The following is a 20,410-nucleotide window of genomic DNA, read 5'->3' on the forward strand; positions in this document are numbered from 1 at the left end:
ATGCAATGAATGCAAATCAGTGATTAAAAGGGATAGTTCACCCAAACATGACAATTCTGCCATAATTTTTGCTCTTTCATGTCATTCTAAACCTGTAAATGATTCTTTCTTCTGTTGAATACAAAGAAGATATTTTGAAAAACATCTAAGTGGTTTTGTGTCCATCCAGTGAATGTTTGGGAGGCCCAGTGCTCTTCAAAAGATCTTCTTTTGTGTTCAGCAGAAGAAAATCACATTTTCAATATAGTTTGAACATAGTTTGACTACAAATATATACTGGTAGGACTAGGTATACTGTTTCCATTATATTTCCAGTAAAGTTTTGTCACATTATATCTTGAATATGAATTCAATTTGCATGGATGTGATTTTAGGTAATTTATAAAGATCTGTAGATCACTTCTGTATCAAAAGAAAATGAGGAGGCCTTTGTCTTCTCCATACACACAGTATGTTTACTTCTGTAAATTTCCACTCTTTCTTCTTTGATCAGGTCATTCTTCTCCATTGGTATGGCTGGAGCAACAAGTGAAGCAGCGTGGTCCAGGGTTTGTAATTTCGTGCTTGGAGGGCGGTGGTTTACTCTCCCAGCCTACCTTGAGAGAAGTCGAAACCCCTTTTAGCATCAGAGCCACCTTACAATGGATGGATCTTCTGCTGGCTGCTCTTGACTGCTACAACACCTTCACAAGTTTGCGTTGTATTGAGCCCCAAAAGATTCTGGGTGAGTAAATGTGACACTGAACCACAAAACCAGTCACAAGGAGCATGGGTATATTTGTAGCAATAACCAACAATACATTGTATGGGTCTAAATTATACATTTTTCTTTTATCCCAAACATGATTAGGATATTAAGTAAAGGTCATGTTACATGAAGATATTTTGTAAATGTTCTACTGTAAATATTTAAAAACTGTGGATAATGCAAAATCGAAACAAAAAGTATTGGAAACACATCTACAAACTTCGCACTTTAGGAATTACCCACTTGGTATATATGTAAAGCTTAGAATTCTTAGAATAATCTCATTTTTTACTGAAGTACTTCCTGATTTTTTATGTGTAATGACCTCTAGTGAACTAGAGCTATGGCACTCTTTTATTTTTTGCTTCTCTTCATCCAGGTACCGGCGAGAAGTCCAGCTTTTTGCCAGCTGTCCGATTTTTCTTGACAGAGCTGTCCATGCATGATTTAAAGACTGCTAGTGCTTGCTTCGGAGCAGGTAATGTTGCCCAGTTACACTTCAGCCCCCGTGAGACAGACCAGTACAACTACAGCAAGTGCACCATCATTGTCCGATTGTTGGAGTTTTGCACCATGGTACTGCAGAAATATCCACAGGACATCTGGAAGGTACATTACTGTTGTAATTTATAATTAAAGATTTTAGGTTTATTCATAGAGAAAAATATATAAATAGGAAAATTGTTAAACCTAAAGTGCTATGAAAAAACAAAAGCAGTCTTCTTTATTCTACTTAATCCCTTTTTAGTTCATGGAGCAGGATATTTTCAACTCCTCATTTTTCTCAATGGTGGCACTGACGGTGTGTGAGCCCTCATCAATTGGGTTCAACATGGCTGATCTGGAAGTCATGAGTCAGCTGCCAGAGGTGTGCATTTCTCTGTTGAAAGCTTTAGCATTAACACATTTCAAGGCAGAACTGGAGAGTGGCATTAGGAAGAGAATTACTGTACAAAGGTTTGTATTCTTTACTGCTGTTGTAGTATACTTGGTTTATTAGTCTGCTCATGCGTGTTGACTGTCTTTGTTTTTCCTGACAGTGTGGAGGAGTTGTGTGCTGTTGATCTATATGAGGCAGACACCAGAGACAGTCATGCTAACATGAATCTTTTACTGTCAGCCTGTAAGCAGCTTCATCAGTCTGGGCTGCTCAACTCAGTTCTGCACACTCAGGTATCCAATGATCCACTGTAAGACATTCTTTTCCAGATCGAGTAATGTTTGCATTAACGTGTACATTTTTGAATTTGGTAGAGACTTTTATCCATCACGATTAGTGAAATCAACCTTGAGACATTATGAATATTGTCAAATTGAACCTGTGACCAGAGCTAAATGGAAACAAGGTATGCAATAATAAATAGGATTGTGTTTTTTGTAGGATGTTGGGTATGGTCACTCCCTTGGTTCCAAACTTCTCAATAGTGTATATAAAAGTATTGCACCTGGAAACGCCAGGAAGTCACTGCCCTCCATGGATGTTGGCAGCAGGAAGTTGGCTGACAGACTGGTGCAGCAGGCATTCTGTTTGGGTGATCAGGCAAGTACCCGGTCTGTAGGTACTGAATCCCTAACAAAATCTTACAAGGTCCGTATGTATGTATGTATGCACAAATAAAACGCCTTAGAAGTCTTATTTTTTTCTCCTGTGCATCCCAGAGTGAACAGTTGGTTGGTGTTTTGCTGAACACCATCACACTCTCCGTTCCTCTCTCCGGTAGTCTGAATCCTCACTTCCTCAGCTTCTCTCACGGGGAATATTTCTACAGTCTCTTCCAGACATCAATCAATGCTGAGTTACTTTGCAAACTGGACCGCACGGTACCGCTTCTGCTGACGTCAGCCAATCAGAATCCTAGCATGGTGAGGCATCACAACAACCTGCTCAAGTTAAATACTGTTCCAGCAGGATACGAGAAATAAGGCACTTTACTAACAATTTCACACTACAGTAAATTTGTTTGAATTGCTTCACAAATATTGCAGCTAGTACTAGTAAACGTTTTCACCAGTGCTAAGTTATTGACGTTTGTTCATTCATTCTGCTGTCTCCTAGGTTAGTGTTCTGCTCAACGGCATGTTGGATCATAGTTTTCGCGAGCGCTCGGTCAGAAAATCTCAAGGTTCCCAGTTGGCTGAGCAGGTGTTAAAGGGGTGGGATTTACTCAGGTCGTGGTGGGAGGGTCCTGCAGCCTCCCCACAAAGTAAAACTTCAGTCCTGACTTTGCTCGCCAAAGTTCTCCAGGTACTAGATATTGAATGTAGACTTTTTATTAGCAATGTAAAAGCTGAATTGCTAATGCATAACTTAATAAAGCAAATAACCAATAGGAAACAATACACATTTGTAATAGATATGTTTGTTTTTGATTTACTTTCTGGTGTTTTTCAGATCGACTCGTCAGTTTGCTCCAAAACTGATCACCCAGCCTTCAATACAGTGTTCACCACTTTTACCGCTCTTATCACGGATGTAGCTCTGCCCTTAAATCTAAAGGTAATCTGTTTAGCTAACAAAACAACACAGCGTCTTAATTTAATCTTTAAAGTCGATATTGGCAATGTAATATAGTGAAGACCCGGCTAAATCTTCAAAAGTGCATGTTAAGAGATTTGTACTAAATATATATATTTGTATTTATCTCCTATTAGAGCCAGGCTCTGGTTATGCTGCCCTTCTTTACAACATTACCCAGCATGCCACTGGAGGAGCTCAGGAGGGCTCTGGAGACTCTGGTGGCGGCACATTTCCCCATGCAGTCTGATGAGTTTCCCCGCGGCTCACTCCAGTGCAACAACTACATGGACTGCATCCGCAAAGTGAGCAAATTAAACACTAAGGCTCATTCTGCTTAAGTAATTCAAGTCTTAAAAAAACTTATGAATTCTTATTTGAATACTTAACCCTTATTTTGATGTCACCAGTTGTTGGAGGCCCTGCAGCTCTCTCAGAGTCCTGTTTTACTGAAGCTCATGGCTAGAGTTCTGTGCAGGGACAAAAAACATATAATGGAGGAACTATTTCAGACCTGCTTTATGAAGATTGCTCACCAGTATGTCCAAACACCTTTTATTTGTCTATATTTGCAGATATTTGGATACATTATTTATGTATTGTTTATTACATAGGTAAATGTTGTTTGAATTATTATGAACTGTAAGAACACTTTAGAAATACGCTTCTTTATGTGCTTTCTTTGTCAGGTCCCAGTTGGAAAGACAAGTCCTTCTGCTCAACTCTGTCTACCAGTCTTTTCAAGCTAAAGATGTTCCATCAAATTCAATGCTCATGGGTCTGATAGACAGAGTCCTGCTGCCATTGGCCACTCATTGCAGCCCTCCAGCTCTCTCTCTGTTCTTCATCACTAATATCACTGATATCATGACTGCACTACAAACACGCGTTACCAAGGTGAGTTATACAGATTAAACGATTTATCAATAAATTAAATTTACCATGATACAGACAGATTTATGTTTCTGTTCAAAAAAGGTCATCATTACATTATGGTGTTTAATGTGTGTATGTGTTTTATATACAGTTCATATTTTCACGCTTTTATTCAGAAGTTATATTTTGTGTTTTCTGTTCTTTTCTCTTTTAGTCTGTTGAATCAGTATTTGAGAGTCAAATTATGATGAAGATGGGCTGTTATAAACTGCTGGAGTTGTTGTACTCTCGTCTGCCGAAGGAGGAAGTCTACTCTAAAAACTCCGCTATCAACCACACCTTCTGTGGTACACCTAATGCTGAAGGCAACGAGCTTTCCAAGAACCTCCTCAAGTGTGTAAAACACGTGCTGTCTTTTCTTAAAAATATCAGAATTCTGTCATAATATGCACACCTTCATGTGCACAACAAAACGCTTTGACATTCTGAACGTTTCTGCATGTCTGCTTTTGTGCACCTTCAGAAAATGAGTGAACTATGCTCTTAGGGATGTTTAGCTAGTAATAAAAAAGTAATTAACTAAAATAAGCTAAATGTGATTTTGATATCTGAACCTAATGAAACAATGTGATATTTGGCAGATCGTGTTTTGAGGCTTTCACTGAGAACATGAGTGGAGAGACTGCTCTACTGGAGTTAAGGAGACAGTATCACTGTGCTGCTTATAACTGTTCCATCGCTCTGATCAGCTGCAGCTTCAATGAGACCAAGTTCTATCAGGGCTTCCTGTTTACTGAGAAACCTGAAAAGGTAAACATTCAGTCAATTATCTCATATTGTGCTCCGAAACACTGTATGGACACTGTTTTTCTATATTTCACATTTCACTGAATACAATTTTCCTTAAAGGAACAGTTCACCCAAAAATGGAAATTCTGTCATAATTTACTCACCATCAAGTTGTTCAAAATCTGTAAAAATGTCTTTGCTCTGATGAACACGAGAAAGATATTTGGAAGAATGCTCATAACCAAACAGATCTCGCAGCCCATTAGTAGTCACCATGGTAGGAAAAAATACAACGATAGTTAAAAGTGCGCAGAACTTTTTGCTGTTCGAAGGTGATTAAATGATGACAGAATGTTGGGTGAACTATCCCTTTAAGCCAGTCAAACATTCCTAGTGAAACAGACACACTTGAAGCAGTTTTCCACAATAGCGGCGAATCGTTCTCGTTGCTTATTCGTTCCACTCTGTGCCGATCCATGCCAGCAGGTACGTAAATGCTTTTATTCCCACCGCATGGCTGATAACGGAAAATTTTAGAATGTAAACACAAACACGCTGCCTTTGTAACACAAGAGACGTAACGCCTGTAATGCGTGCATTCTTTAGCACGATTCAGAAAATTCAGAGTGGAGAACAGTTTGTAGTCGTGTCGAACCAGGCTCACGTGGAAAAATAATCTTAACCGTTTCAGACTGTGCTTAGAACGGTTCGGCGCGATTGTGGAAAAGCGCTCTTACTTAATACAAATGTAACCTTTTCTGAGTTTGTTAGTGAATGTTGTGGTTGCCTTTTCTTCAGAATCAACTGATATTTGAGAACCTCATTGATACACAAAGGGTCTACAATTTTCCTATAGAGATTGATGTAAGTAAACAGCTTTTGAACATTTCGGACTGTTGCTATTTTGTGAAATGTGGTATGTTTCTCAACCGTTATTGATTGTGTTTACAGGTCCCAATTGAAAGGAAGAAGAAATATGTTATGATCAGAAAGGAAGTAAGTGGGGAAAACAGAGGTGAGTTGTCTGAGATGCCTACAATCTGATAAACAATTATAAATAAGCTGCATTTTAACCTTTTGTTTACAAACATCTGAATAGACATACATTTACAAGCAGTTTTCATGGATGCCATCGACATCTCTTACACTCTTAAAATTCACATTCATCATCTCTTCATTCTGCAGATGCACCGGTATATCTCTCCTCGCAGTCGTACATGGCAGACAGCAGTCTCAGTGAAGAGATGAGTCAGTTCGACTTCTCTACTGGAGTTCAGAGCTTCTCCTACAACTCCCAGAATCCATCAGGAGAAAGCAGCTCCAGCAGGACTCGGGTACATTAGTGATGCATTATGTTCTGACTGCAACAAAGAAATTATTAGACTTTTAGCGGTTATGATGTTTGTCAGCTGTATATCCTACAAAAATCTTAAATTCTCTGTTGTTTTGATTGTTTCTGTGTTATTAGGAGCGTAAAGAAGTTTTGTCTCAGGATGAGACTGTGGAGCTAGAGATGGACGAGCTGAATCAACATGAATGTATGGCCAATATGACCGCGCTGCTGCGTCACATGCAGAGGAACAACATTACCCCTAAAGTAGAAGAGGTTTGTAACCTTTCATTTTTCAACCTTTTTTGTGCATGTGTGAACTTTTGATGATCTGTGCTGTGTTTGGTTGTAGGGTGTAACACCTCATGATCTTCCTCCATGGATGAAGTTCCTGCAGGGGAAGCTGAACAATCCCTCCACCCCACTGAATATTAGACTCTTCATCGCCAAGCTGATCATCAACACTGAGGAGGTATTGCTTTCAAAATTATCTCTTTACTTCTCTTTATTCTCCGGTATTGTTTTTATTGTTTGTCTTTTACTTACAGATATTTAATCCATATGCGAAGCATTGGTTGGGTGCACTGGTACAGTTGGTGGTTTCCAGTAGCAATGGAGGGGAGGGCATTCATTTCATGGTGGTGGATATTGTTGTGACTGTCCTGTCCTGGACCAGTGTGGCCACACCAAAGGTACGGTAAATATATGACATGTTTTTATACTGATGTATTGATTGTCAGTATATTTTTCTAAGTGTATATGTGCATTTAATACAATAAATACTGTGTAAATAAACAATAAATATATCTCTTGCTGTTAGGGTAACACAAGAGATGAAGTGTTAGCCAATCGGCTGCTTGGGTTTCTCATTCAAAACTGCTTTCACAATAAGCGCCCTGTGTTTCGCCACAACCTGGAGATCATCCGTACAGTTGTAGAGTGCTGGAAAGACTGCCTCACAGTACCCTATGAGTAAGAAAAACATATGCTTACATATTGATTGCATTTTACTAATATCATTATAACAATATGTTAATGCTATTGCAAAGTATAAGGAGAGTTTCTTGGACTGAAAATTTTAAATTGAAAGATTCAAGGTTTGAATGAAGCAACAATCAAATCTCATAAATATAAACTTTCCCCAGTTTGATATATGAGCGCTTTGCTGGAACGGATCCCAACAGCAAAGATAACTCTGTTGGACTGCAGCTCTTAGGCATCGTGATGGCCAATAGCCTTCCACCTTATGATGCTGCGAGCGGGATTGACCACGACAGGTCATATTAGCACTTGAATGTGTTCTAGTTCATTATTCAAAAATGCCGTGGTCACATTGGTGTTTTGGTCAGTACCGCTGAAGCTAATGTTGTTCTTTGTCATGAATGTTACAGATACTATCATTCTCTAGCCAACAACTTATCATTCATCAGATACAAAGAGGTGTACTCAGCGGCTGCCGAGATCATAGGCTTAATCCTCAACTACGTCACTGAAAGACAAAGTGTATGTTTCCCTTTTTTTTTATCTTTGCCAGAGTCTAATTTTTGTACTTGTTGTTTATGGTTAGTATTAAGAGAACCTAAAGCACATCTGTTGTTTTCACCGTGTAGCAAAACAAAGGGGCCTTATTGAATATCACTGTTACTAAGCTCATGGAACTGAGGAAGAAGGAGGTGGATGACAAATTTATTGTTTGCCTGTGCAAAGTGTCCAAACACTTTCCACCCCTCGTGGATCAGTAAGTCTTTGAGATAATATAAATGAAGCATATGCGCGCGAGTTACAAATGTTAATGTCTTTATGTTCCACAGATTTGTGAATCCTGTGTTTTATTTGCTGCCAAAGCTGCATGGCGTTTTGAAAACACACTGCCTTGAATGTGTGCTGAGTCGTGCTGATGTCATCCCTGAAATCTACCTGCACCTCAAGACCAAAGGCCTTTCACAGATCATGAGTCACAGGTTACACACAGTACTTGAATAAAGCTTACCCTCCTGATATTTGTTCTTGATCCTAGAAGAATGTATAGTTATATATTACTGTTTGTTGTTTGCGTTTTACTTCCAAAACATTTTACAGTGTAAAATGTCTACTGTAAAGCTTATGAAGAAAAAAAAATGACCAGCATGTTCTGCACTTAAAAGTATATAGTAAAGAGTAAAAAGTTACAGTTGTTTAAAAAGAATTATCCTGCAGTCACTATAAATGATCATTCTTACATATTTGTGGCGCTGGAGAAGCCTTTAGTGCTTGGACACTTTATATTAATCTGTGTCCATCTCATATATAATTTCTAATATGCAAGTAAGTGACAAATGCTCTTATTGTCACATGTTGTGTATTTCAGGGATGAAGCCAGGCAGCGTGTTTGTCTGGACATCATTCATAAAATCTTGGCATGCCTAAAGCCGGAGGAGCTGAAAGAGATTCTGGGAGCAGTCACAGCATTTGTGTCTCATCCTTCACCTGTCTGCAGAGAGAGGATGTATGACATCCTCATGTGGATTCAAGATAACTACAGGTAAATGATTTCAAGATCTTAGCTGTCCTCTAATACTTCTAGTCTTTATACGACAAGAAACTGTATAGTATTTGGCCATATTCTTGAATTCTGTTAAAGAGTAAAATAATTAAACAGTTAGCACATAATAACAAAGCATCTAAATTATAGTTAAGTGCAAACAGCATATGATACTTATTTAATGTTTCATGTGAAATACTTGCAGTGATTCAGAGAGCAGAGAAGACAGCACGTCTGTGGAAGTGCTCAATGCAGCTAGGGAGACTCTTCTTCAGGGACTGACAGATGAGAACCACGGTTTACAGTAAATATACCGAAGAGTTACAACTTGGTTTGATCAAATTACTCATGACATCATTGAACAATGTGTTGTGTATGATTGACACCCTTTATAGAGTCTGTACATACAACCAACAATCATCTTCTTTAGGCTTTATGTGCGTAATTTCTGGAGTCACGAGAGGCGCTTACCTCTGGCCACACTGGAGCGTATGCTCGTCGTGCTAAAATCGCTTTATTCATCACGCATTGAGGAGCGGTTCCTCAGCCTGGTCACAGACCTAATGTTGGAGATGACCAGTCACAGCCCTGACTTTGCACGCAACATGTTTGAATTCCCACTGTCAGAGTGCAAGTTTCAGGTAGAAATTGTTAAAATAATTGTTCATTTTAAATTTGCTTAACAGACCGTATGTGCACGCCTAGACTGAAGTTAACTTCTGGTCTAATACTACTATAACTATTTTATTTTATTTATGTTATTATTACCTTTTTTATTACTTTATTGTATAATAACTTGAATGGGTCCTGTAGATTGATTGCATTTGAAGAAACCATATGGTATATGGACATCTAACGGTTGAGCTTGGTATCGCAATCTAAATCCAAAATATTGAAGAGACAAGTTTATCCAAGAAACCATTTTTCTTCTACAGGCACTCTTTTGATTGCGAATGTGTACTGGAAGTTAAGGGCAGTCCATGAACGCGTGCCTTACATAGGTTGATGTGTAAAAGTACTGTAAAGTTCAGAACCCTTTAGTTACAGCATGTTTTATATATTTAGGAATACACAATACAGTCTAATTGGCGTCTACGAAGCACAGTCCTAACGCCAATGTTTATGGAGACCCAGGCCACCCAGAGCCCCGGCACTCAGGTTTCAGACGCTGGAGTGAACCAGGCAGGCACAATGAGAGGTCAGATCAGGGCCACACAGACATCCCTGGAGTTCTCTCAGACTCTGGCTCCTGGTTCAGGTATTCAACACTTACTGAAGTTCAAAATAGACTTGTGCCAGTATTCAATAATACCGTTACTGTCATAATCCATTTGCACAATGTTGTTATCGTAAATAATTATACAGTAGATAACATAGTAGTACAGTAACTTGCACAGTAGTAAGGATACTCAGCTGTCTATAAATCATTGTTTACTTTCAAATCGATCTTAATTTATTGAATGCCTGAATTTTTTAGGCCGGCGGTCAGCGTATAACTGGTTGACAGGAAGTAGCGTGGACACTCTGGCCGATTATTCCCTCTCATCTGATTCTCTCTCATCACTCTTGGTGTTTGAGAAAAAGAGATCAGAGCGACCTCAAGCGCCCTGGAGAGCTGTGGGTGCAGGGTTCGGTACAAAACGTCTGACCGCCACCGCTGAGGAAACAGACAGTCGGAGTACAGGTCAGTCACCAACACAGATTAGTTTATCAGTTAATCTCTTTCATTTTTCACGCACAAAATTGATCACTGATTTGTTTATACAGCTGAGCGGGAGAGACGTGCAGACATTCTGAGGCTTAGGCGGAGATTTCTAAAGGACAGAGAGAAGGAGAGCGTCGGATTTGCCAAGAAAGAAATTATGTCGCAAAGAAAAGAAAGGGTAGATAACTTTGACATACAGAAATGTGCTAGAATTTTTATTATGGTGATGTTTTAATAAATTCGCAATAATTTGATCTGAAGGATAGGAGAGCAGATTTGAAGCTCCGTCAGGATGCCCAGGTCACACTTTACCGCAGCTACAGGGTTGGAGATCTTCCTGATATTCAGATTCAGCACAGCAGCCTCATAGCCCCACTGCAAGCCCTAGCACAGGTGTACAACAAATTTAACTTGAACCCTTGTTTGCCATTGCCGAAGGGTTAATGGTACTAACTGTGTGAATTGTCAAAATGTTTGATTTCTTTGTGTCGCAGAGGGATGCTACTATGGCGAAGCAGCTGTTCAGCTCACTGTTTGCAGGGGTGCTGGTTGAAATGGAGTCATCTAAGTCTAATAAAGAAACAGCAAGCATTATGAAGGATCTGCTGCAGACGTTAAACACCTTTCTCAGCACAAGCACTGTGTACTTCCCCCCTTTCATTTCCTGCGTGCAGGTGTGTGTACAAAATAAAAATAAAATTGTGTCCAACCTGAACCTACATAAACAGGAATATTGGACTTGTTAGTTATGATTTTTGACCTAAAACTAAAATCTTTTGACAGGATATGAGTTATCATCACAAAGCCTTACTTGATGTTAAGCCGATCAATGTAAGCACCAGCTGTCTCGCCAGTCTGCAGCAGCCAATGGGCATCCTGTTACTGGAGGAGAGTTTGCTTCAAGGAACCGCTGCGTCAGATGAACCTCCCTCTAAAAAAGCAAGAGGCAAACGAGAACTGCCACCTGACACAGAGAGATGGATCCACCTCGCCAAGTAAACTCTATTGATATTTAATTTCATGTTTATCATTGACATTGCAGCTGTTGGTTGTATTTGCTGTGTTTATCACGCCATGGTCTCCTCAGCTATATATTGATTCCTGTTCTTCTCTGTAGACTTTACAGGTCTTTGGGAGACTATGATGTGGTCAGGGGAATCTTTAGTGGCAAGATTGGAACAAAGTCAATAACTTCTACAGCTCTACAGGCAGAAGCAAAGAGTGATTATGCTGAAGCAGTAAAACTCTACAATGAGGTATTGTGCTTGTGCATTTACCGCTCATAGACACACATTCATCTGTGCCCTCAACAACACTACACAAGCTTTATTCATTTCCACAGAAGGCTTGTCATTCACAAAGTTCCTTAAATGTTTTAACCCCCGACATATTTGCTTCGTAAATATTTAGGCTAATTTGATTATGCTTAGCAAATCAGATTTTGGAAGAACTCAACATTGAATCGATGGCTTTTTAGCTGACCCTTAACCCTGATAAAGATGTTTTGTTGATTAAGGCTCTGAACAAAGAGGACTGGGACGATGGTGAGCCCACGGACACTGAGAAAGATTTCTGGGAGATCGCTGCACTGGAAGCATACGATCACCTGACGGAGTGGAAATCTCTTCAGTACTGTGCCACAGTCAACATAGACGACAGCTCGCCCATCAACCTAGACAAGATGTGGGCGGAGCCATTTCACGTGGTGTGCTTTCTTTTGAATTTGTTTGCAAGCTGAGCTATTTTTTGCTCATATTTCATTTACACTTACACTTTGATGTCTGTGTTTTATATAGGACACATACCTGCAGCACATGATGCGCAGTATGTTGAAGCAGTTGCAGCTGGGACAGAGAGATCAGGCTCTGCTCAACTTTGTCGATGCTGCTATGAAGAAGGAGGAGAGCAAGATCATCATGGAGACCCATTACAGTCAGGAGCTGAGTTTACTGTACATCCTGCAAGAGGACTATGACAGAGCCAAATATTACGCCAATAACTGCATGCAAGTCTTCATGCAGGTCAGCTTCAATTAAGCAAGGAGGGAGAGCATGTATTTTCAGAGATGTAAATGAAAAACATTTGGCTTTGAATGCTTCTCTTGGTTTATTTATCAATGAATCATATAGAACTACTCGAGTATCGACCCACTGCTGAACCGCAGTCGTCTGGCTGTGCTGCAGTCTGTTCAAGCTTTGACTGAGATTCAAGACTTCCTGAATTATATCACAGGAGAGGGTGAGCAAACATCTACATCTTTACATAAGCAGTACCTCAGGCTGACTTATTTTCAGTCGAGCTGTGGGTTTCTTACAAATGATTATCATATTTTTTTTATTCACACATCAATACAATTCATTTAAATGAATTTCACAATTTTCTCAGTCTCAGTAAATTCTTTGAAGTTCTTGATGAGACGGTGGACCAGTCGCTACCCAGATGTCAAACTGGACCCCATGAATGTCTGGGATGACATCATCACATCTCGGTGAGGTTCATTTTCTTAAATATGTTCAGAGAATAACAGGACATTTTAGCATCGTTTGAAGTTAATGATGCTGTAAAGATTATTTAGTGTTCATAACTCATGCGGGTCATTCTTTCTTAAAACTTTATGTTTTTAGTTGTTTCTTCTTGGATAAGATTTTGGAGAAGCTGAGTTCCAGCCCTGAAAACAGCATGGAGGTGGATGGTACAGACCAGGTCGGTGGAGAGGAACCTGGAACAATGGTGAAGAACTGCAAGTTCAACATGAAACTTCAAATGGCAAACAGCGCATGGAAACAGGTACCGTCACATTTTTCACGTCTACATGCGGGCTTAGAAATATTCAAAAAATATTTAAAAGCAGATTTGATGTTACATGAGGTTGTATATATGACCTTGTATATCTATATGTATTATCATTATTCAAATTATTATTATGAGTGTTTGTCAAATATCTAACCAATAAAAATAATTCAAAGTACTTGTTAACTTGGAAAACACAGTATGTAAACAGCGATGATATTAACTCTTTGATTTTGATGACAGAATAACTTTCCAGTGGCCACCAAGCTGCTGAAGGAACTCCACCGTGAGGCAAAGACGGATGATGCCTGGCTGCTCCGCTGGGTTCACAGCTTTAGCCGTTTCACTCACAGAAGAAGCGCTGGCCTCGGATCAACTGAACAATTAAATAATCTGCTCAAGACCGTTCCACTCCTGAGTATGAATTACACCCTCATATCACATTCAATGCACATGTCAACATTATTGTTTTTGTTTGATCCTGAGTTTATAAGAATGATTTGAAAGTTTAGGATACCAGAGTTGTGAATTCTTCAGACCAGGTTTCATGCTTTAATCACGGTAGTATCACTATATTTACAGTGGACACAAGGGAACCGAGTGAAAGCTCCTCGGCTCGTATATGCTGTGACCAGAAGATCCTTCTTGGCACCACCTATGATCTGATAGCCAGTGCTGTGGATCGCAGTCCCTCGGCCCTGCAGACTCTTGGAGAGGAGAAGGCAGAAAAAATTCTCAAACTTTCAATGGCCTCATCCATCCCTCAGGTGATGTTTAGTTAACCAATTGTTTCCCTAGATAAGACCCTTATTCATCGTCTGGTATCGTTTAAAGCCCTGTTAAGCTGCACTGAAACTGTAATTTTGACCTTAAACCGTTTGGAGTTCATTGAAGTCCACTATATGGAGAATAATTCTGGAATGTTTTCATCAAAAACCTTAATTTCTTTTCGACTAAAGAAAAAAATACATTAACATCTTGTATGACAACGGGGTGAGTAAATTATCATGAAAATGTATGTTGAAAGTGAACAATTCCCTTAAAGTGATAGTTCATCCAAAAATGAAAATTCTGTCATCATTTACTCACCCTCTTGTCATTTCAAACCTTTATGACTTTCTTTCTTCCGCAGAGCACAAAAGAAGATATTTTGAAGAAAGTTAGTAACCGAACAGCACTGTCCCCATGCACATCTATTGTGTAGACACTAACAAATGCAATTTTTTTGGGGGGGACTATCACTTTAATGCTTCAAGAATTCGATATTGGAGCATCACATCATTTATGCTAGCTTTTTCCACACCTCTACTTTTGACCACATGTGCTGTTTTTGGACTTTTGTGAATCAATTTTAAATTATAAATGAATGCATTTTCATATGTATGTGTGTTTTCTGTGTCAGGTAGTGGAGAGTCTTCAGATGCAGGCTCTGGATCTGTTCCACAGTGCTGCTCGTAAGGCCGAAGAGGAGGAGCAGTCCTTCAGCCAACAGCATGTGGACATTCCTGGTATTGTGGAGGCCTACATGACCTTGGTGAACTTCTGTGACAGAAGGCTGAGAGAGAGTGAACAGAAAGAAGAGCGTAAGAGAGAGCTTCGTCTGGCTTCATAAACTGGAGAATCAAAAATAATACACACGCATTGCTCCTCTGTTGTTTTATCTAGTGATCAGTTCAAAGCTTCAATCCTTACCTGCACATGTAGTGAAGATGATGCTGAAAGCCCTCAAGCTCAACTCCGAGGAGGCCAGGCTCAAGTTCCCTCGACTACTGCAGCTAGTGGAGCTGTACCCTGCCGAAACCCTCGACCTAATGGTCAAAGAGGTGCGGGAAGGCTGGAGATCATCTCTATAACTGATGTTGTATGGCAGAGGCACTGTTTATTTGTGAGGGAACTTTCTTTTTCCGTCCTGATAGGTGGTTAATGTGCCTTGCTGGCTGCTGATTGGTTGGATCAGTCAAATGATGGCTCTCCTCGACAAACCACAGGCAACAGCAGTTCAGCATGTCATAGAGGAGATTGCTGAATACTATCCACAAGCTCTCATCTACCCGTACATGATCAGCAGTGAGAACTACATCTTTGAAGAGTCTGCGAGCGGTCAGAGGAACCGGCAGTTTGTTGAGAAGTATGTGAAGAGACTTTAAAGTGATAGTTCACCCAAAAATGACACAAAAGAAGATATTTTGAAGAAAGCTTGTTACCGGACAGCACTGGCTCCCTTTCACTTCTATTGTTTGGACACAAAACCAATGCAAGTGAATAGGTGCCAGTTAACAACATTCTTCAAAATATATTCCTTTGTGTTCTGCGGAAGAAAGTCAGACAGGTTTGAAAGGACAAGGGGTTGAGTACATGATGACAGAATGTTTATTTTGGGGTGAACTATCACTTTAACTCCTTCTTGGTGGAACATTCTTCCTAACTCAGTCCAGTCAACCACATCTCTCACAACATTCAAAAAACTACTTAAAACCATCTCTTCTGTGAATACTTGACAGACAAATGAGAGAGAGAAAAAACCTAACCTTCTCTCTTTCGCTCAACAGGTATTGTTCTGGCTTTTGTTAAAGCGAATAACTTGGTATTATCACCTATTGTATTATTGCTTCTGTATGACATATCACTTTATTGCTCCCTGAACTCGCTTTGGATAAAAGCATCTGCTAAATGAATAAATGTAAGTGTAAAGTGGCTTTGGTTTGACTGCCACTGAGACTACGTTCACACTGCCACCAAAATCAGATTTTTTGCTCATATGTGAGCCAGATCTGTTTACTACATGACAGGTGAACAGGACAAACCACATGGAATCCGATCTTTTTAAACCACTTCCATATGATCCTAAATCAGATATAGGTCTGATATTTCGCAATGCGACCTCAGTCTGAACAGTCATATCGGAATTCATGTATGTTTTGCGTCATTGTAGATCGACATTTCATAATTCTGCGCTGATTTAAAGCTTTTGTTGCCGGAATTGCACTTTACAGCTCGATTGCCAAACATTAAGCATCAGATTATAAACATAAGCCCTTGCACTGTCCACACTGCACGTGTTAAGGCTTGCAGTGTGAACAGAGATGTGAACTGTGTGTTTGTGTTCTAGGCTGAGGTCATCACTGGATAAAGGAGGGGTCATTCAAGAGTTTGTAGAGGCACTTCAGCAGCTTACTAACCCTGAAATGGTTTTCAAGGTATGGTGTTTTTTTGCGTATGTGTGATGCACTTTAGCATGATGAGGGGTTGTGATTTCTGGCCACACCAAATTTTTAATTTCAAGTACTCTGTAATCTTTTACTGTTTGAACAAACAGGTTGTGAACTCTTGCTTTTATTTGTGCACATATTCTGTCCAGTCAAGACTTTTGATAAGTTAAAGGGACACCCCACCCAAAAATGAAAATCCTGACATGAATTTCTCACCCTCAAGTTGTTTCAAACCTGTATACATGTCTTTGTTCAGCTGAACACATATTTGGAAGAAAGTTAGCAACTGACAGTTCTGGAGCACCGTAGTAGGAAAATGTTTTGTATATTTGTTGTTCTATTGAACACAAAAGAAAATATTTTGAGGAATTTAGAAAAGAAAACAGTCCAGGTCACCTTTGTGCCCTGTTTTGCTAGTCTTGATCCACAAATTATGTTTTGGCAGGATTGGTGGGATGAGGTGAAGAATCAACTGGAGAAACCAAACCTGGACAAACAGAGTATTAAACAGTTCTATGAAGAAATGACTGGATTACTTGGTGATTCAAAGGCCCCGGGATTAGGATCTTTCAGGAGAAAATTCATTCAGGTTGACACCTATTTGCTTGATATATTACAGTATAATGTGAAGAAAGTGTCCTTCATTTTTAGATTTAAAATGTGTTATCAGTGAAGATTAATCCTCCTGTGCTTGTTCCTCTATTTCTTTCGAAGCGATATGCTTATGTGCACATTTACATTTATGTGTCTGTCACAGAAATTCTTTAAGGAACTAGAGAAGCTTCTTGGTCCTGGAGGATCCACACTGTACGAGAAGCGTAAGGACAAGGCATACCTACAGCTGGTGAACGAAAAGGCTGCCTCCATGATTAATTTCCAGAAAGAGCCAGGAAATCTGAAGGAGTACTCACCCTGGCTCAGCAGCTTCAAGGCGGACACGATCATAAATGAACTGGAGGTGCCAGGTTGGTGCACTTTTCGTTCATTATGTCACATTTTAAATGTCAACATACTTGTCATTACCTCAAAAGCCAAGTTTAGCATTTAGGAATGTGGAAATATTTTAGTTTTCTCAAGCTGTGATTCTATCTCTGCTACAGGTCAATATGATGGCAGATCAAAGCCTTTGCCAGAATATCATGCAAAGATCACAGGTTTTGATGAAAGGGTATGAAGAATAATCTTGACACAATTATCAGAAGTATCACTATTCCAGTGTAATACAGTCTATTTTCTCAACCACAGGTAAAGGTAATGACATCTATTCGACGTCCAAAGCGTCTCATCATACGAGGAGATGACGAGCGGGTTTATCCATTCCTAGTAAAGGGAGGAGAGGACTTGAGGCAGGACCAGCGTATCGAACAGCTCTTTGGTGTGATGAACATGATTCTCAGTCAAGACACTGCATGTTCTCAACGTAGCCTGGCGCTTCGCACCTACCAAGTCATTCCCATCACCAGCAGGTATAATGTTATCTTTTTAGTTGAAAGGGTTTATAGGCTGGACTGAGGAAATGTAAGGTTCATGTGTCCGTAAACGTGTTTTGAACTACAGGATCGGCCTGATCGAGTGGATGGAGAACACCTGCACACTAAAGGACTTCCTTTCCTGTAGAAGAACTGAACAGGAGCTAAAGAGAGAAACACAGTGAATGCCCATTCATTTCTTATTGTAACATTATTGCAATTTAAACAATTACTGTACTTCTTTTAAGAGAAAAAGAAAACAGCATCCCAGAGCTCTTTTAATCTTATATGAAAACACCTGTTGTCCAATGGAAGAAAAACAGCTAATAGGTATATTCTTTGGCTTTGTGTTTCTTAGACCTAAGGAATGTTATGATATTTGGATCAGTAAAATGACTGGGAAGCCAGATGGCATTAAACGATACGCTGAACTGTACAAGTAAGTAAATGGTTCATTTTATTTCTTGTCACAATCAATCTGTTATTCTGATATCCTATCCTATGTTTTATTCACAACAGGAAGGCCAAACGTGTGGAAACTGTGAACAACTTTAGAAGAATTGAGCAGATGGTGCCTGATGACCTTTTAAAGTATGCCGGCATTACTATTATTCCTTTCTTTTTATTGTTTTAATGCAGTTTAGTCACATTTTATTAAATGACTGTTTAAACTAGCCTGCTTGTTGAGATTTTTTGTTTGGTGATTTATTGGTGATTCTCTTAACTCTAAAATGACTGTGTATGTGTTGTTGTGCACTACTTGTTTTCAGACGTGGCTTTCTGAGGATGAGTACCACACCTGAAGCCTTCCTGTCATTAAGATCCCATTTCAGCAGCTCTCACGCTGTGCTCTGCGTCAGTCATTGGATTCTGGGCATTGGTGACCGCCATCTCTCCAACTTCATGATCAACACAGAGACTGGTGGCATGATCGGCATTGACTTCGGTCACGCTTTTGGATCAGCAACACAGGTGGACTTTTTCTACTATTGTTAGCATATAGTTCGCTTAAAGGTGATGACAGAGGTGCATAGTAGCATGTGGTGTTCTGAATGAAGATCAGTGAACAAACGTGAAATTATGGTTGTAGGAATAATATTTTTTTTTTATTACATGTTATATGTAGTTTCTCCCAGTGCCTGAACTGATGCCATTCAGACTGACACGGCAGTTTTTGAACCTGATGCGACCCTTGGCTGAGTCTGGTCTCATCCAGAGCGTGATGGTCCACTCGCTACGAGCCTTCAGGGATGACCCAGACCTGTTACTCAACACCATGGATGTGTTTGTTAAGGAGCCTTCACTGGACTGGAAGGTACAACAACTCAAAGCTGATTTAAGACTCACTATTAAGCATGTAAATAGAAAGAAATGCTTACTTTAATGCAATAATTTTTCAGATTAATGACAGTTGTTTTTCTGAGTGTCCATTGTCAGAGGAACAATAATGTTTTTACTTTACATTTATCCATTTGACACATGACCTTTGCTCTACCAACTGAACTACAGGGACAACATACTCAGACCTAACAGTCAAAGAGGCAAGTATACACAACATAAACTGGGATCTTATTCCTTATTTTACAGAACTTTGAGCTCAAGCAGATGAAGAAAGGAGGTACCTGGACAGAACGTGTGAATACCAAAGAAATCAACTGGTTCCCTCTACAGAAGGTCAACTTTGCTCGCCGGAAACTACAGGGAGTCAATCCCAAGGTTATAACAAGGTAACGCTGTTATATGGCATTGTAGCAATCAATAAAACATTGTTAGAATTTATTTTGTCATAATGTAATTGATGCAGTTCAAAACTATTTGTAGTAGTTTTTTAAACTTTTAACATTTCTAAGCATTTTCCCTAAAGGATGAAAACACAGTAGAAACGTTTATATTTTATAAAAAAATTTAAAGGAGACACGTATGTCTATTCATGTTGATTTTTTAAAATGTTTTAGTGAGGAGCTCTGTCTGGGTTTTGAGAAGACTCCAGAGTATAATGGCATGGTAGCTGCCGCTTGTGGGGAGGAACCACACAACATACGAGCCCAACACAAGGAGAAAGATCTTAGTGTTGAGGAGCAGGTAGACTGCCTGATCGATCAGGCAACAGATCCCAATATACTGGGCAGGGTATGGACAGGCTGGGAACCATGGATTTAAGTCATTTTGACAAAAACATTGTATTTCTAAAAACGGTAAACGGTTTCTTAGTGTGTACACATGGCGTTTTCCTCCATGCTACATTCCTTCTCCACTGTCAAACTGAGATTAGGCTGTGATAATATTTAATAACACAAGATTAAAATATCTGCTACAAAACCTATATGTTGTGTTTGAATTATTTTTTAATGTTGATCAAGGAAAACTGGTGTATTTTATCTGGATGCCTTTCTGCAGGAATCATAAAATAAAGCCTGCAAAGTGATGTTGTGAAAGGCTGAGGCTTTATCCTTTTCAC

General features: G+C 39.6%; 1 protein-coding gene across 2 annotated transcripts in view; it reads left to right on the top strand.

The window, feature by feature from the left end:
- The window catches only part of prkdc (protein kinase, DNA-activated, catalytic subunit), a 30,191-nt gene extending 9,917 nt beyond the window's left edge, over positions 1-20,274 (top strand). The window contains exons 31-86 of one of the 2 annotated variants that reach the window (XM_079457215.1): positions 494-724; positions 1,128-1,357; positions 1,497-1,705; positions 1,789-1,921; positions 2,130-2,288; positions 2,408-2,611; positions 2,805-2,993; positions 3,141-3,245; positions 3,401-3,568; positions 3,674-3,801; positions 3,953-4,160; positions 4,354-4,532; positions 4,781-4,949; positions 5,727-5,792; positions 5,880-5,943; positions 6,114-6,262; positions 6,397-6,534; positions 6,611-6,730; positions 6,807-6,950; positions 7,079-7,230; positions 7,404-7,535; positions 7,650-7,761; positions 7,869-7,996; positions 8,070-8,219; positions 8,606-8,779; positions 8,985-9,083; positions 9,210-9,420; positions 9,845-10,037; positions 10,257-10,463; positions 10,547-10,662; positions 10,746-10,877; positions 10,979-11,158; positions 11,268-11,479; positions 11,602-11,740; positions 12,001-12,189; positions 12,281-12,505; positions 12,614-12,722; positions 12,870-12,972; positions 13,109-13,271; positions 13,518-13,692; positions 13,857-14,041; positions 14,677-14,857; positions 14,940-15,097; positions 15,191-15,402; positions 16,384-16,471; positions 16,929-17,072; positions 17,241-17,448; positions 17,584-17,651; positions 17,729-17,949; positions 18,041-18,133; positions 18,311-18,391; positions 18,472-18,543; positions 18,723-18,924; positions 19,079-19,267; positions 19,540-19,679; positions 19,908-20,274. In XM_079457215.1, the coding sequence (XP_079313341.1) occupies positions 494-724; positions 1,128-1,357; positions 1,497-1,705; positions 1,789-1,921; positions 2,130-2,288; positions 2,408-2,611; positions 2,805-2,993; positions 3,141-3,245; positions 3,401-3,568; positions 3,674-3,801; positions 3,953-4,160; positions 4,354-4,532; positions 4,781-4,949; positions 5,727-5,792; positions 5,880-5,943; positions 6,114-6,262; positions 6,397-6,534; positions 6,611-6,730; positions 6,807-6,950; positions 7,079-7,230; positions 7,404-7,535; positions 7,650-7,761; positions 7,869-7,996; positions 8,070-8,219; positions 8,606-8,779; positions 8,985-9,083; positions 9,210-9,420; positions 9,845-10,037; positions 10,257-10,463; positions 10,547-10,662; positions 10,746-10,877; positions 10,979-11,158; positions 11,268-11,479; positions 11,602-11,740; positions 12,001-12,189; positions 12,281-12,505; positions 12,614-12,722; positions 12,870-12,972; positions 13,109-13,271; positions 13,518-13,692; positions 13,857-14,041; positions 14,677-14,857; positions 14,940-15,097; positions 15,191-15,402; positions 16,384-16,471; positions 16,929-17,072; positions 17,241-17,448; positions 17,584-17,651; positions 17,729-17,949; positions 18,041-18,133; positions 18,311-18,391; positions 18,472-18,543; positions 18,723-18,924; positions 19,079-19,267; positions 19,540-19,679; positions 19,908-20,112 (8,741 nt within the window). In that variant the 3' untranslated portion in view covers positions 20,113-20,274. Of the gene's footprint in view, positions 1-493; positions 725-1,127; positions 1,358-1,496; positions 1,706-1,788; positions 1,922-2,129; positions 2,289-2,407; positions 2,612-2,804; positions 2,994-3,140; positions 3,246-3,400; positions 3,569-3,673; positions 3,802-3,952; positions 4,161-4,353; positions 4,533-4,780; positions 4,950-5,726; positions 5,793-5,879; positions 5,944-6,113; positions 6,263-6,396; positions 6,535-6,610; positions 6,731-6,806; positions 6,951-7,078; positions 7,231-7,403; positions 7,536-7,649; positions 7,762-7,868; positions 7,997-8,069; positions 8,220-8,605; positions 8,780-8,984; positions 9,084-9,209; positions 9,421-9,844; positions 10,038-10,256; positions 10,464-10,546; positions 10,663-10,745; positions 10,878-10,978; positions 11,159-11,267; positions 11,480-11,601; positions 11,741-12,000; positions 12,190-12,280; positions 12,506-12,613; positions 12,723-12,869; positions 12,973-13,108; positions 13,272-13,517; positions 13,693-13,856; positions 14,042-14,676; positions 14,858-14,939; positions 15,098-15,190; positions 15,403-15,823; positions 16,472-16,928; positions 17,073-17,240; positions 17,449-17,583; positions 17,652-17,728; positions 17,950-18,040; positions 18,134-18,310; positions 18,392-18,471; positions 18,544-18,722; positions 18,925-19,078; positions 19,268-19,539; positions 19,680-19,907 lie in introns of those variants that run through there. The other variant, XM_079457216.1, reaches the window with a different exon arrangement.
- Positions 20,275-20,410: the final 136 nt, after the last annotated feature.

This window comes from Barbatula barbatula (genome assembly GCF_947034865.1).
Source record: "Barbatula barbatula genome assembly, chromosome: 1".
Classification (NCBI taxonomy): Eukaryota; Metazoa; Chordata; class Actinopteri; order Cypriniformes; family Nemacheilidae; genus Barbatula; species Barbatula barbatula.